Here is a 14,447-nt window from a genome sequence, read left to right on the forward strand (position 1 = left end):
CCACTAATTTGAATTGAATACCCAGGAGGAGGAGCCTATCCTTTTCTTTATACAAGTTCCTAAAGGAGAGAGCTGTTGTTATCGCCAGCCAGTCACACAAAAGCAGTTGCTTAAATCCAAAAGGAAAATGAGTTACATCAAAGAGGAGCTCTATTTATGAGAAACTTGGATTTCTAACGGCGGTCAAGGCACCAGCAGCGGTACTCTGATGTGGAGTTGTGGTACAGCTCTTCCGGCTTCATCTTCTCTAGATCGCTCTGTTTCCACGAGTTCAATCCATCCCCTTCTTCTTCTTCTTCTTTTTCTGCCTTTCCATGCTCTTGATCCCGCATTCTCTTGTACAGCCTCATCGCAGCTACACAGTCCTCGTACGGCTCGTGCTTCCCGCATTGTATCTTGTATCTACAAATACAACACAGGTTTGTTTACTTATATTCCTAAGACTGTAATCGAACTCTACTATTATTACTAGTATTGGTCATATAATTAACTAACTTACCCGAGATATGACCTTGTGAGGTACTTGAGTGATTGGCTTACAAGATTTGTTTTCATCAATGGCACGTATTTTGCTGTGTCTCTGATGAAAATATACATATATATATAGTATTAGTGAAGAAGAGAGAATTCAAGGAAAGAAACAAAGGGGGAATTCACCTCAACAAATGGCTAGGATATTGGAGTTTCAAGCACTTCATATCATGCCTAAGGTCATGACCAACAAGAAGAAGCCTCCCAGCCCCATCATTATGTCCACCGCACAAGATGGCTAAAACTTTTTCTCGTACATCCTGAAGCCGCATACCATTCTTCAAATCTTCTTCGGTCAGTCCAGTTACCGTGTGTCTGAACATACATACATTAGGCAGGTGAGTGATCATTTGAACAATGTAAACAAACTAGCACAAGGCAGGCAGAGGCAGTACCTGTAATCGGTGACAGGGAGTTGCGGCTGGACGTGAGTGGAAAAGATGACATGCTCGTCTTCGTCAACCAGGCAAATTGATGCGCAGAGATCAGTTGACCCATCATCACCACCACCACCAACCATTTCACAGTCAATTGCGACAGCCTTGAGACGTGTATTTACACCAAGAGTCCTAGTAGGAGTGACCTGAGATGAATAGATGTCAAGTGCAAAGACTTGAGAGAAAAGCCTTAATAATTTTCATAAGTCAGACACAATCGGTGAGTGAGATATCAAAGGCAGGCAGTGCATTCCACTGTGGAATTTTACAGTTATCTAAGTAAGTAGCCAGTCTGATCCTACTTAACCACAAAGAAAGGAATAAAAGGAACTTACAAGAGGAAGAGGTGCAGAGAGGTGACACTTGTTTTTATGGTCAGCGAGAGCAGTGGCGTCCTCGAAAATTCGAAGACAGAGAGTACAGCCTCGTTCAGAGAAAATGGACTTGCAGTCTCCTTTGAAAAGATGGTCCGGAACTGAGACAAGGCATTGTTCCAAATGAATATGGAAATCATATGAAAAAAGAAAAAACAAGATGAGGCATGCAATACCGTTAAGGTGTTCCCGAACAGATTCGAAGGATTTACAGTGCTTGAAGCAAACCCCACAGCGAGGCTGATGAAGTGAGTGGTGCGATATCTTCATGTGCTCAACAAGGTGCTGGCGTCTATTGAACATCTTGAAGCAAGCAACGCATCTGTGCCTGCACGGCTCCAAAATCAAACCTCTCTCTCTCTCTATATATATATATACAAACCCTATCACTAAATAAATCCCAAAATTCATCATCATGCGAAACTATTCTCCTCGAGGAATATCACCAGAGAATTCTATGGGCGATTAGAGAGTAAAATCAGAGACGCGAACCTTATCTTGGCGGTTTTCGGAGGAGACATCAAGGGAGATACAATGGAAATCAAAGGCGATTCGCCTGTCTGCTGAGTAGAAAGACAATGAAGAGACGGAGGAGGAGGAAGAAGGGTTTTTTTATAACAGTTATCTTTCTTTATATTGCAACATCACACCTTCCTATATCAAAAAATAACAAACATATTCTTTGGAATTTATAAATAAACCCCCACTTAAGAATTTGGAACACAACAGCAGAGCCCACTAAATTTAATTTGAAAGTTGGACGTGATCGGACCTGAAAATGAAATAGTGGAAAGGGGAGTCTGATGCATGGTTCTTCAAGTCTTTCAACATATCCATACGAACCCAAAGAACAGTTTATTGCTAAAACTTATCAATTTCTTGAATACTTGATTGGGATATTAAACTTTGAGTATTCAAAAATGATCAAGTCATTTCTAATGAAATGGCTAACAGCTCGATAATAGATGTGTTCTGCTCGTAATAATCCAATCATTCCCTAGGTAAAAAAAAATAGACATTTCCTTTTCTGGAACTAAATTTTTTTTATGTTATTTGACATATAATAATTTTGATATGCCTATTATGAATATGCACCGTGATCAATAAAACTTTTAAATTTTATTAACTAAAGAAATATAACTTTGCACTATAGTTAACTCAACCCCAATCAAGAATCTTCAAAAAAATTCCAAGAATTCTTGTAATGCCTCCAATTTTTAATCCGCTTTTTTTAAGTTCAGCAATATTGAATCAATCAAATGAACTTCTAATCTACTTTTGGAAGACCTTGAAATTTCATATATAAATGTAACTAGTGTATTCCCTTTGTAAAAAAAAAATCGAGAATGCTCATAAACTTTTGTTCCCGGAGTAGACAAACATGGCTTAGCACATCTTATTACTACATAATTCTTTGAAGAATTAAACTTGATCTGATTATAGGTATGGTTATTTTGGATATACATACATTTTCACAAAAGAAAATTGTCCAAAACTAATTATTGTGAACATTTCCTCACAATAATCATTATTATAATTTGGATGGAGAAAATACCAATTGAATATTCTAATACTCTCCCTTAAGATGTATTGTTCTTTACATCTTGGACATAATTAGGAGGTGAACTGGGGAATGTTGAAATCACAAGGAGCTTCTGGTTATCTCGGTCAAAAGAGATCATGAATGGACCAGAGGCGACAATCATATGACCGGTAAAATCATAGTTTCGGCTCTGAGACTAAATGAAGACTCGGTCAGATCCACCACAGTCCCCACCAAATCATAAAGTTAAGACAGACAGGTTGTCAAGTCTGGGCTGCACTATCCCGCACGCACCACTGACCTATAAAAACATCACCTATACTTGTCTGTTTCTTCTCTTGGGCTATGACTAAAATGCTAAGTAATAAGTTCCTCTCAGCATGTAAGGAACCCGAAGAAATGCAAAATGTACAGCTATCAAACGAATCAAGACAATCCTTTCAACTCCTTCTACAATCATTTGTTTTACGCGTCTTCTATTTGTGTCACTCTGGACAACCTTTTTCCTTGTATTCAAATTCGTGTCTTTGCATCACACCGGGCAAAACATAACAATAATCAGCAACACATGATCATTTTCCATTTATTTCATATTTAAACATCTTCTGGTTGTTGTCCTATATATTAAAAAGGACTTATAATTTTATATGTTCCTTGTGCGGCTTTACATTTATGCGGCAAGAACCAGTGTTATTGCATCTAGAAATCCAAGATTGATTATATACATTTCCTATTGAAAGCATGTGATTGATATAGAGTTTATTTATGTTTTAAAATATTAGTGGAAATGAAATGGATTGTTTCAGTAACCATAGAAAACAATATTTCATGCTAATAGCAGGGAAGGAATAACAAAGAGAGCATATTCGTGGATAAAAATAAGCTAGCAAAAGCTGATGGAAAGTGACCTAATTAATGCTTGAGAATCGACTATTTTTAATCTTATGTTTAAGACTTTAACGCGATGATTACTGTGTTTCTGGTATCCCTTGCCTAATGCTGAATTGCTGATCCTCGTCTCTCTACGTTAAATGAAAAACAATTATACAAAAAACAAGGAAGAAGAAAGAAAGAAAGAAAGAAACAGAGTGGAATCAGAATCCGATCCCTTTCAAGCATCACTCTTCCTTTTTTGAAAAATTTGCCTAAAGTTTCCACCTTTCCTGTTTTCAACCCAAGAAATTTCTCCTTCGATTTTTTCTCCTCTCTTTGCATGTTGTTTCCCTTTTGAAACACGTTATCAATTATGATTTCAACAAAGATAATAATGCACCGATTTTTTAGGCATTATAAAAACGTCGTTTATGTCACCGTCTTCTCTGCACAGGTCACTCACTCTCTAATTAACTAACTCCTCTTACTTTCTAAGCTCTCTGCAATAATCGATGGCAAAGAACTCACAGAGTAGCAGCAAGAACCAGGAGAAGAAGAAAGGAAGCAGAGTGTGTGAGAAGATCTTCAGAGCAGTGACGAGTCCTGTCCGAACCGTTCGCCGCATTTCCACTAAACCTTCACCGAACCACCACCACCACCACCACCAAGCAGAGGCTGTCCGCGTGAAGTTCTCTGAGACAGCCAAACCCATAACAAACATCGAGCAGAAGAAGACGCTGATCACTCGAGTAGAGACGACGCTGAAAACAGACGAGAGGTTCACCGACTATATAAAGATAGCGAAGCTGAAGATAAGGGCACCGACGAGGAATGATGATGTGTCGGATACAAGTGAAAAAGAGACACGTGATCATCATCATCACCACCACCACCATGTACCTATCTCTCGTGTATCGAGAGAGAGTAGCAGTGGGAGATCATCAGATCGTTTCTCTGAGTACATAAACAAGGCGAAGATGAAGTTCAGGTCATCTTCTACCGTCGCTCGTGCGAACACAACTCACGATTCTTTCAAGTATTGATAAGTTCCGACAACTTTCTATGAATAATCTTGGTCTTGGCTTGCTCCATATTATAAGATATCGATTGTGAAATATGTTATGATTTGAAAATTCTGTTATGGGTGTATGGGATCCCATTGTACCCAATATTGTAATACTTGATGAAAATAAAGGTTTGTTGTTGCTTGCTACTCACTCATTTAATAGTTTTGGTATTGGACCTTGAAAAACGTACAAATATCATATGGGCTCTGAGTAGACTTTTACTGGTTATATGAAGAGTGCTTACATAAGGCCCATCAAATATGATCCCCCTAAGACTTATTACTTTATTATTAGTGCACCTCCTAAGCACTCTACCAAACCCGGCCTGATTACTTTGTTGATATGGTTTTTTTCTAATCACTAATATAAACAACAAAATACAATTGAAAAGCTTCGAATAACGAGATGACATGCACGATCGTTAAATCCTTCATAAAGTAATGCTGTGAATGGGCTGTTATGAAGCTTTTGTGTCGTAAGTAACATGACCTCTTAAGTTCTACAGATTATTCAATTTCAAACGACAACTGTTTTTTAATCTGTTCAATTTAATGCAAACGGCATGCTATCATTCGAGTTCTCTTAACCAAAAATGTCAGATTGTGTTGAGATTTCGTTTTCTTATTTTACTCATATACTCATATCATTGCTTTTACACAAACTAAACGAGAACAACTTATGAACCTTATTTAATTATATACATCACGATTTTTTTTTAAAAAATTCTTATACAGCTATGAGTTCTTATGTTTAAAATGATTAACATGATTCCATTTATTTTATTTTACTTTATTTCAGTAATTTTTTTTAAAAAATATTTTCAATTTGCACTCTGATAGCTAATTTTTTAGTAAAAACTTATCTATATGGTATGAAGTCATTTTATCGGTTTTTCATTATATATCGACAGTAAATTAAGAAGATATATTTATATAGTTGCTAATCACTTAAGGTTAAAGAAACTGAAAACAGCGTTCTAAAAATTTTAAACTTATAAATACACGGAAATCAATCTATTTTGTGTACATGGATGTATTCGAAAACCTACTTTGAATGAAAACTTTTCAAAATATAATTATAAAAGTTTGAAAATACTAATTTGTTGTTTAATTCATAGTAAAACGGAGAGAGTCCCTTTTCGACGATCAAGAGTCAAGTTTGACCCCAGATGCATAATATGTACTGTTCGTACTATAGAAAATATTATTCTTAATAACACCATTTTGATCAAATTACAAGAAAATACATTCACAAATATTTGTCAACTACATCTTGACGTTACCAAACTGGCTTATATATAACTTATTATAATATTTTTTTAAAAAAAAAATCGAAGACGCCAACTTTTAGGCTAGTTATAATTTTGTATAGCAGGTCGAATGTTTTAATTTTGCGTTTCACTGTTTCACTGTTTCAGCATGTGTAGTTGTGGTACAGCTCTTCCGGCTTCGAGTTTTAGTTTAAAAATGAGAAGTTGGCATAAAACGTTACTGTATTAAGTGGGACAAATTTGATTTATGAAAAAGCCTCTGAAAGGCTGAAACTCATTGGTTTTCAGTATTACAAAGTTTTTGTGATTGGTTTCTTTGCTAGCATGAACTGTTGGACTACAGCTAGTTCACACATTCTATTGGACGTTCTCTTGACTGGTCTATACAAGAGTAGACTTGTAAATGTATAATAGTTACGCTTTGCCTTATGTGTAAATTTCTTCCGAATTTCCAGGGCTGGTGTAAGGCACACCAATGTTTTACTGAGGGGAGCTGTGTTTAAGACTTTCAGTATCAATTTCTTCACATATGGTTTTCCGGTATATACTTGTATCCTGGTATCAACGTGTATGTGTAAGCTCAAGCAACGTATTGTGTCAAAAAAACTCACTCTTTTATTTTATTACTTGCTTCCATGATTGCCAGGTTTCTCTGTTTGCTCTTTCGTTCTGGAGTTTTCATTTTGCGAGCTTGTGTGCGTTTGGCCTCCTTGCATATGTTGGTTACATTATCTATGCCTTCCCGTCCTTGTTCCGCTTGCACAGATTAAATGGCCTTCTTCTTGTATTTATACTCTTCTGGGCTGTCAGTACGTACATATTCAATGTGGCATTTTCCTTTCTGAACACTAAGGTTGGAAAGGTAATACTTCGCTATCCGCTATGTGTAAATTTCATGTATTTTGAAAGAACACTAATGTTGGAAGGGTAATGTCTTCCCATATAATATGTAGGACATGAAAATTTGGGAGATGGTGGGCCTTTGGCATTACACTATACCTGGATTCTTTTTGCTTGCACAATTTGGTTTGGGGATGTTGGTTGCATTGGGTAATCTTGTGAACAACTCTGTTTTTCTCTACCTGTCTGAAGAGAGCTCCAGATCCTCCAATGATAGTTCTTATGCTGAAGGTAATAGCCTCACATATGCTTTCTGCAAAACAAGTTATCTGGTGTTTTCCAACTTTTAGGCTTGTCAGGACCTCTAAAATTGACAAAATAATTTGGTGGGTGTACTTGTTTATCGCGATCAACTATCATCTTTTCTGCATCATGTGTTCTGAAATCCGAGACATATTAAGAGTCACCGCTCTATCCATGATATGTTTTGAAGAAATTTTGATATATAGTAATCATTGAAAATGTTTATATGTTCTGTGATTTTGAAGGTGCAAAGCGTAAGACTATTAATTTCTTTGGTAAAGGCTTTGTTTATTTCACGCTTATTCTAGTCTTCTGCTTTATATTCAATTTGAGAACTGCTCTTAACGGCTGAGATTATCACCACAGCAGATGAGGAAACAAAGGTGTTGGTTGTCGCCACCATTGCTTGGGGATTGCGGAAATGTTCACGGGCTATTATGCTCGCACTGATTTTCCTCATTGCCATGAAACCTGGGTTTGTCCATGCAGTGTATGGTATGTTTGTTCCCCTCCTATTCTCTTCTTTTTTCTTTTTTTTTCAATAATGATTCATAAATATGGATGTTTCCTGATGGACGTATCTTTCAGTGATATTCTTCCTTATTTATCTGTTGAGCCACAACATCAACAGAAAGATACGCAAGTCACTGATTCTTCTATGCGAAGTTCATTTTGCACTTCTCTACATTCTTGAGATCGATCTTATGTCGAACTCCTTAAAGCGGCAAGGCTCTGTGAGCAGAGAAATACTGTTTCAGTTAGGTACACTTCTCTTTCTGTATTTTCAAGTTATAGGCTAGATTCACATATCATCAGTTTCCTTTCGAATATAGCTGCTAGGTGATCTTAGATTAAAGAGTAAGGAAGAGTTCTGACTGATAACTCTTGTGTATGAGTTATTGCAGGTCTCCTTAGGTCTGAAAGCTCTTGGGACTTCTTGGAGATAGCCTTGCTTGCTTGCTTCTGTGCCATCCATAATCATGGCTTTGAGGTGCTATTTTCCTTCTCAGCAATTGTACGACATACACCAAGCCCTCCTATTGGATTTAGCATATTGAAAGCTGGTCTCAACAAATCAGTTCTCTTGTCCGTCTACTCATCTCCATCTTCAAGTTATTGCCAGGATAATACTACTTATGGTAGCATGTGTAGTTGTGGTACAGCTCTTCCAGCAGCGGTACTCTGATGTGGAGTTGTGGTACAGCTCTTCCGGCTTCATCTTCTCTAGATCGCTCTGTTTCCACGAGTTCAATCCATCCCCTTCTTCTTCTTCTTCTTTTTCTGCCTTTCCATGCTCTTGATCCCGCATTCTCTTGTACAGCCTCATCGCAGCTACACAGTCCTCGTACGGCTCGTGCTTCCCGCATTGTATCTTGTATCTACAAATACAACACAGGTTTGTTTACTTATATTCCTAAGACTGTAATCGAACTCTACTATTATTACTAGTATTGGTCATATAATTAACTAACTTACCCGAGATATGACCTTGTGAGGTACTTGAGTGATTGGCTTACAAGATTTGTTTTCATCAATGGCACGTATTTTGCTGTGTCTCTGATGAAAATATACATATATATATAGTATTAGTGAAGAAGAGAGAATTCAAGGAAAGAAACAAAGGGGGAATTCACCTCAACAAATGGCTAGGATATTGGAGTTTCAAGCACTTCATATCATGCCTAAGGTCATGACCAACAAGAAGAAGCCTCCCAGCCCCATCATTATGTCCACCGCACAAGATGGCTAAAACTTTTTCTCGTACATCCTGAAGCCGCATACCATTCTTCAAATCTTCTTCGGTCAGTCCAGTTACCGTGTGTCTGAACATACATACATTAGGCAGGTGAGTGATCATTTGAACAATGTAAACAAACTAGCACAAGGCAGGCAGAGGCAGTACCTGTAATCGGTGACAGGGAGTTGCGGCTGGACGTGAGTGGAAAAGATGACATGCTCGTCTTCGTCAACCAGGCAAATTGATGCGCAGAGATCAGTTGACCCATCATCACCACCACCACCAACCATTTCACAGTCAATTGCGACAGCCTTGAGACGTGTATTTACACCAAGAGTCCTAGTAGGAGTGACCTGAGATGAATAGATGTCAAGTGCAAAGACTTGAGAGAAAAGCCTTAATAATTTTCATAAGTCAGACACAATCGGTGAGTGAGATATCAAAGGCAGGCAGTGCATTCCACTGTGGAATTTTACAGTTATCTAAGTAAGTAGCCAGTCTGATCCTACTTAACCACAAAGAAAGGAATAAAAGGAACTTACAAGAGGAAGAGGTGCAGAGAGGTGACACTTGTTTTTATGGTCAGCGAGAGCAGTGGCGTCCTCGAAAATTCGAAGACAGAGAGTACAGCCTCGTTCAGAGAAAATGGACTTGCAGTCTCCTTTGAAAAGATGGTCCGGAACTGAGACAAGGCATTGTTCCAAATGAATATGGAAATCATATGAAAAAAGAAAAAACAAGATGAGGCATGCAATACCGTTAAGGTGTTCCCGAACAGATTCGAAGGATTTACAGTGCTTGAAGCAAACCCCACAGCGAGGCTGATGAAGTGAGTGGTGCGATATCTTCATGTGCTCAACAAGGTGCTGGCGTCTATTGAACATCTTGAAGCAAGCAACGCATCTGTGCCTGCACGGCTCCAAAATCAAACCTCTCTCTCTCTCTATATATATATATACAAACCCTATCACTAAATAAATCCCAAAATTCATCATCATGCGAAACTATTCTCCTCGAGGAATATCACCAGAGAATTCTATGGGCGATTAGAGAGTAAAATCAGAGACGCGAACCTTATCTTGGCGGTTTTCGGAGGAGACATCAAGGGAGATACAATGGAAATCAAAGGCGATTCGCCTGTCTGCTGAGTAGAAAGACAATGAAGAGACGGAGGAGGAGGAAGAAGGGTTTTTTTATAACAGTTATCTTTCTTTATATTGCAACATCACACCTTCCTATATCAAAAAATAACAAACATATTCTTTGGAATTTATAAATAAACCCCCACTTAAGAATTTGGAACACAACAGCAGAGCCCACTAAATTTAATTTGAAAGTTGGACGTGATCGGACCTGAAAATGAAATAGTGGAAAGGGGAGTCTGATGCATGGTTCTTCAAGTCTTTCAACATATCCATACGAACCCAAAGAACAGTTTATTGCTAAAACTTATCAATTTCTTGAATACTTGATTGGGATATTAAACTTTGAGTATTCAAAAATGATCAAGTCATTTCTAATGAAATGGCTAACAGCTCGATAATAGATGTGTTCTGCTCGTAATAATCCAATCATTCCCTAGGTAAAAAAAAATAGACATTTCCTTTTCTGGAACTAAATTTTTTTTATGTTATTTGACATATAATAATTTTGATATGCCTATTATGAATATGCACCGTGATCAATAAAACTTTTAAATTTTATTAACTAAAGAAATATAACTTTGCACTATAGTTAACTCAACCCCAATCAAGAATCTTCAAAAAAATTCCAAGAATTCTTGTAATGCCTCCAATTTTTAATCCGCTTTTTTTAAGTTCAGCAATATTGAATCAATCAAATGAACTTCTAATCTACTTTTGGAAGACCTTGAAATTTCATATATAAATGTAACTAGTGTATTCCCTTTGTAAAAAAAAAATCGAGAATGCTCATAAACTTTTGTTCCCGGAGTAGACAAACATGGCTTAGCACATCTTATTACTACATAATTCTTTGAAGAATTAAACTTGATCTGATTATAGGTATGGTTATTTTGGATATACATACATTTTCACAAAAGAAAATTGTCCAAAACTAATTATTGTGAACATTTCCTCACAATAATCATTATTATAATTTGGATGGAGAAAATACCAATTGAATATTCTAATACTCTCCCTTAAGATGTATTGTTCTTTACATCTTGGACATAATTAGGAGGTGAACTGGGGAATGTTGAAATCACAAGGAGCTTCTGGTTATCTCGGTCAAAAGAGATCATGAATGGACCAGAGGCGACAATCATATGACCGGTAAAATCATAGTTTCGGCTCTGAGACTAAATGAAGACTCGGTCAGATCCACCACAGTCCCCACCAAATCATAAAGTTAAGACAGACAGGTTGTCAAGTCTGGGCTGCACTATCCCGCACGCACCACTGACCTATAAAAACATCACCTATACTTGTCTGTTTCTTCTCTTGGGCTATGACTAAAATGCTAAGTAATAAGTTCCTCTCAGCATGTAAGGAACCCGAAGAAATGCAAAATGTACAGCTATCAAACGAATCAAGACAATCCTTTCAACTCCTTCTACAATCATTTGTTTTACGCGTCTTCTATTTGTGTCACTCTGGACAACCTTTTTCCTTGTATTCAAATTCGTGTCTTTGCATCACACCGGGCAAAACATAACAATAATCAGCAACACATGATCATTTTCCATTTATTTCATATTTAAACATCTTCTGGTTGTTGTCCTATATATTAAAAAGGACTTATAATTTTATATGTTCCTTGTGCGGCTTTACATTTATGCGGCAAGAACCAGTGTTATTGCATCTAGAAATCCAAGATTGATTATATACATTTCCTATTGAAAGCATGTGATTGATATAGAGTTTATTTATGTTTTAAAATATTAGTGGAAATGAAATGGATTGTTTCAGTAACCATAGAAAACAATATTTCATGCTAATAGCAGGGAAGGAATAACAAAGAGAGCATATTCGTGGATAAAAATAAGCTAGCAAAAGCTGATGGAAAGTGACCTAATTAATGCTTGAGAATCGACTATTTTTAATCTTATGTTTAAGACTTTAACGCGATGATTACTGTGTTTCTGGTATCCCTTGCCTAATGCTGAATTGCTGATCCTCGTCTCTCTACGTTAAATGAAAAACAATTATACAAAAAACAAGGAAGAAGAAAGAAAGAAAGAAAGAAACAGAGTGGAATCAGAATCCGATCCCTTTCAAGCATCACTCTTCCTTTTTTGAAAAATTTGCCTAAAGTTTCCACCTTTCCTGTTTTCAACCCAAGAAATTTCTCCTTCGATTTTTTCTCCTCTCTTTGCATGTTGTTTCCCTTTTGAAACACGTTATCAATTATGATTTCAACAAAGATAATAATGCACCGATTTTTTAGGCATTATAAAAACGTCGTTTATGTCACCGTCTTCTCTGCACAGGTCACTCACTCTCTAATTAACTAACTCCTCTTACTTTCTAAGCTCTCTGCAATAATCGATGGCAAAGAACTCACAGAGTAGCAGCAAGAACCAGGAGAAGAAGAAAGGAAGCAGAGTGTGTGAGAAGATCTTCAGAGCAGTGACGAGTCCTGTCCGAACCGTTCGCCGCATTTCCACTAAACCTTCACCGAACCACCACCACCACCACCACCAAGCAGAGGCTGTCCGCGTGAAGTTCTCTGAGACAGCCAAACCCATAACAAACATCGAGCAGAAGAAGACGCTGATCACTCGAGTAGAGACGACGCTGAAAACAGACGAGAGGTTCACCGACTATATAAAGATAGCGAAGCTGAAGATAAGGGCACCGACGAGGAATGATGATGTGTCGGATACAAGTGAAAAAGAGACACGTGATCATCATCATCACCACCACCACCATGTACCTATCTCTCGTGTATCGAGAGAGAGTAGCAGTGGGAGATCATCAGATCGTTTCTCTGAGTACATAAACAAGGCGAAGATGAAGTTCAGGTCATCTTCTACCGTCGCTCGTGCGAACACAACTCACGATTCTTTCAAGTATTGATAAGTTCCGACAACTTTCTATGAATAATCTTGGTCTTGGCTTGCTCCATATTATAAGATATCGATTGTGAAATATGTTATGATTTGAAAATTCTGTTATGGGTGTATGGGATCCCATTGTACCCAATATTGTAATACTTGATGAAAATAAAGGTTTGTTGTTGCTTGCTACTCACTCATTTAATAGTTTTGGTATTGGACCTTGAAAAACGTACAAATATCATATGGGCTCTGAGTAGACTTTTACTGGTTATATGAAGAGTGCTTACATAAGGCCCATCAAATATGATCCCCCTAAGACTTATTACTTTATTATTAGTGCACCTCCTAAGCACTCTACCAAACCCGGCCTGATTACTTTGTTGATATGGTTTTTTTCTAATCACTAATATAAACAACAAAATACAATTGAAAAGCTTCGAATAACGAGATGACATGCACGATCGTTAAATCCTTCATAAAGTAATGCTGTGAATGGGCTGTTATGAAGCTTTTGTGTCGTAAGTAACATGACCTCTTAAGTTCTACAGATTATTCAATTTCAAACGACAACTGTTTTTTAATCTGTTCAATTTAATGCAAACGGCATGCTATCATTCGAGTTCTCTTAACCAAAAATGTCAGATTGTGTTGAGATTTCGTTTTCTTATTTTACTCATATACTCATATCATTGCTTTTACACAAACTAAACGAGAACAACTTATGAACCTTATTTAATTATATACATCACGATTTTTTTTTAAAAAATTCTTATACAGCTATGAGTTCTTATGTTTAAAATGATTAACATGATTCCATTTATTTTATTTTACTTTATTTCAGTAATTTTTTTTAAAAAATATTTTCAATTTGCACTCTGATAGCTAATTTTTTAGTAAAAACTTATCTATATGGTATGAAGTCATTTTATCGGTTTTTCATTATATATCGACAGTAAATTAAGAAGATATATTTATATAGTTGCTAATCACTTAAGGTTAAAGAAACTGAAAACAGCGTTCTAAAAATTTTAAACTTATAAATACACGGAAATCAATCTATTTTGTGTACATGGATGTATTCGAAAACCTACTTTGAATGAAAACTTTTCAAAATATAATTATAAAAGTTTGAAAATACTAATTTGTTGTTTAATTCATAGTAAAACGGAGAGAGTCCCTTTTCGACGATCAAGAGTCAAGTTTGACCCCAGATGCATAATATGTACTGTTCGTACTATAGAAAATATTATTCTTAATAACACCATTTTGATCAAATTACAAGAAAATACATTCACAAATATTTGTCAACTACATCTTGACGTTACCAAACTGGCTTATATATAACTTATTATAATATTTTTTTAAAAAAAAAATCGAAGACGCCAACTTTTAGGCTAGTTATAATTTTGTATAGCAGGTCGAAGGTAACTCTATTATATAATTTTGCGTT

General features: G+C 36.6%; 4 protein-coding genes across 7 annotated transcripts; 3 read left to right on the forward strand and 1 right to left on the reverse strand.

The window, feature by feature from the left end:
- Positions 1–28: 28 nt before the first annotated feature.
- Positions 29–10,195, reverse strand: LOC106404432 (RNA exonuclease 4). 4 transcript variants are annotated; one of them, XM_048781043.1, is made up of 8 exons: positions 10,050–10,195; positions 9,734–9,885; positions 9,519–9,658; positions 9,142–9,329; positions 8,873–9,061; positions 8,715–8,795; positions 8,426–8,617; positions 29–210 (listed from the first exon to the last, which is right to left on the reverse strand). In XM_048781043.1, exons 1-8 carry the CDS (start codon positions 10,076–10,078, stop codon positions 174–176), a joined length of 1,008 nt encoding a protein of 335 aa, XP_048637000.1. In that variant the 5' UTR covers positions 10,079–10,195; the 3' UTR covers positions 29–173. The 4 variants fall into 4 exon arrangements, with proteins under 4 accessions (XP_048637000.1, XP_048637002.1, XP_022574687.2 ...); XM_048781045.1 differs by having other exon boundaries at positions 9,734–9,879; positions 10,050–10,128; XM_022718966.2 differs by lacking the exons at positions 8,426–8,617; positions 8,715–8,795; positions 8,873–9,061; ... (2 more) ...; positions 9,734–9,885; positions 10,050–10,195 and adding exons at positions 500–580; positions 658–846; positions 927–1,114; ... (1 more) ...; positions 1,519–1,670; positions 1,835–1,980 and having other exon boundaries at positions 29–402.
- On the forward strand, positions 3,788–4,971 carry BNAA05G00060D. The gene has a single exon (XM_048781048.1). The coding sequence runs from the start codon at positions 4,271–4,273 to the stop codon at positions 4,799–4,801; it is 531 nt and encodes a 176-aa protein (XP_048637005.1). The 5' UTR covers positions 3,788–4,270; the 3' UTR covers positions 4,802–4,971.
- Positions 6,301–8,377, forward strand: LOC125609551 (piezo-type mechanosensitive ion channel homolog). The gene is made up of 6 exons (XM_048781049.1): positions 6,301–6,635; positions 6,742–6,957; positions 7,049–7,226; positions 7,605–7,733; positions 7,827–7,995; positions 8,144–8,377. Exons 3-6 carry the CDS (start codon positions 7,052–7,054, stop codon positions 8,151–8,153), a joined length of 483 nt encoding a protein of 160 aa, XP_048637006.1. The 5' UTR covers positions 6,301–6,635; positions 6,742–6,957; positions 7,049–7,051; the 3' UTR covers positions 8,154–8,377.
- Positions 10,196–12,002: 1,807 nt separating the features above from the next.
- On the forward strand, positions 12,003–13,186 carry LOC111215968. The gene has a single exon (XM_048781050.1). The coding sequence runs from the start codon at positions 12,486–12,488 to the stop codon at positions 13,014–13,016; it is 531 nt and encodes a 176-aa protein (XP_048637007.1). The 5' UTR covers positions 12,003–12,485; the 3' UTR covers positions 13,017–13,186.
- Positions 13,187–14,447: the final 1,261 nt, after the last annotated feature.

This window comes from Brassica napus, chromosome A5 (assembly GCF_020379485.1).
Source record: "Brassica napus cultivar Da-Ae chromosome A5, Da-Ae, whole genome shotgun sequence".
Classification (NCBI taxonomy): domain Eukaryota; kingdom Viridiplantae; phylum Streptophyta; class Magnoliopsida; order Brassicales; family Brassicaceae; genus Brassica; species Brassica napus.

Excerpts from the sequence above, each read along its gene's own strand:
- BNAA05G00060D (XM_048781048.1), top strand. The coding sequence starts at position 4,271 with ATGGCAAAGAACTCACAGAGTAGCAGCAAGAACCAGGAGAAGAAGAAA.
- LOC125609551 (XM_048781049.1), top strand. The coding sequence starts at position 7,052 with ATGAAAATTTGGGAGATGGTGGGCCTTTGGCATTACACTATACCTGGA. Across the intron at positions 7,227-7,604 it reads TGATAGTTCTTATGCTGAAG|CAGATGAGGAAACAAAGGTG; the intron begins GTAATAGCCTCA and ends TTATCACCACAG. Across the intron at positions 7,734-7,826 it reads GTTTGTCCATGCAGTGTATG|TGATATTCTTCCTTATTTAT; the intron begins GTATGTTTGTTC and ends CGTATCTTTCAG.
- LOC106404432 (XM_048781043.1), bottom strand. The coding sequence starts at position 10,078 with ATGTCTCCTCCGAAAACCGCCAAGATAAG. Across the intron at positions 9,659-9,733 it reads TGTTCGGGAACACCTTAACG|TTCCGGACCATCTTTTCAAA; the intron begins GTATTGCATGCC and ends GCCTTGTCTCAG. Across the intron at positions 9,062-9,141 it reads CTCCCTGTCACCGATTACAG|ACACACGGTAACTGGACTGA; the intron begins GTACTGCCTCTG and ends ATGTATGTTCAG.
- LOC111215968 (XM_048781050.1), top strand. The coding sequence starts at position 12,486 with ATGGCAAAGAACTCACAGAGTAGCAGCAAGAACCAGGAGAAGAAGAAA.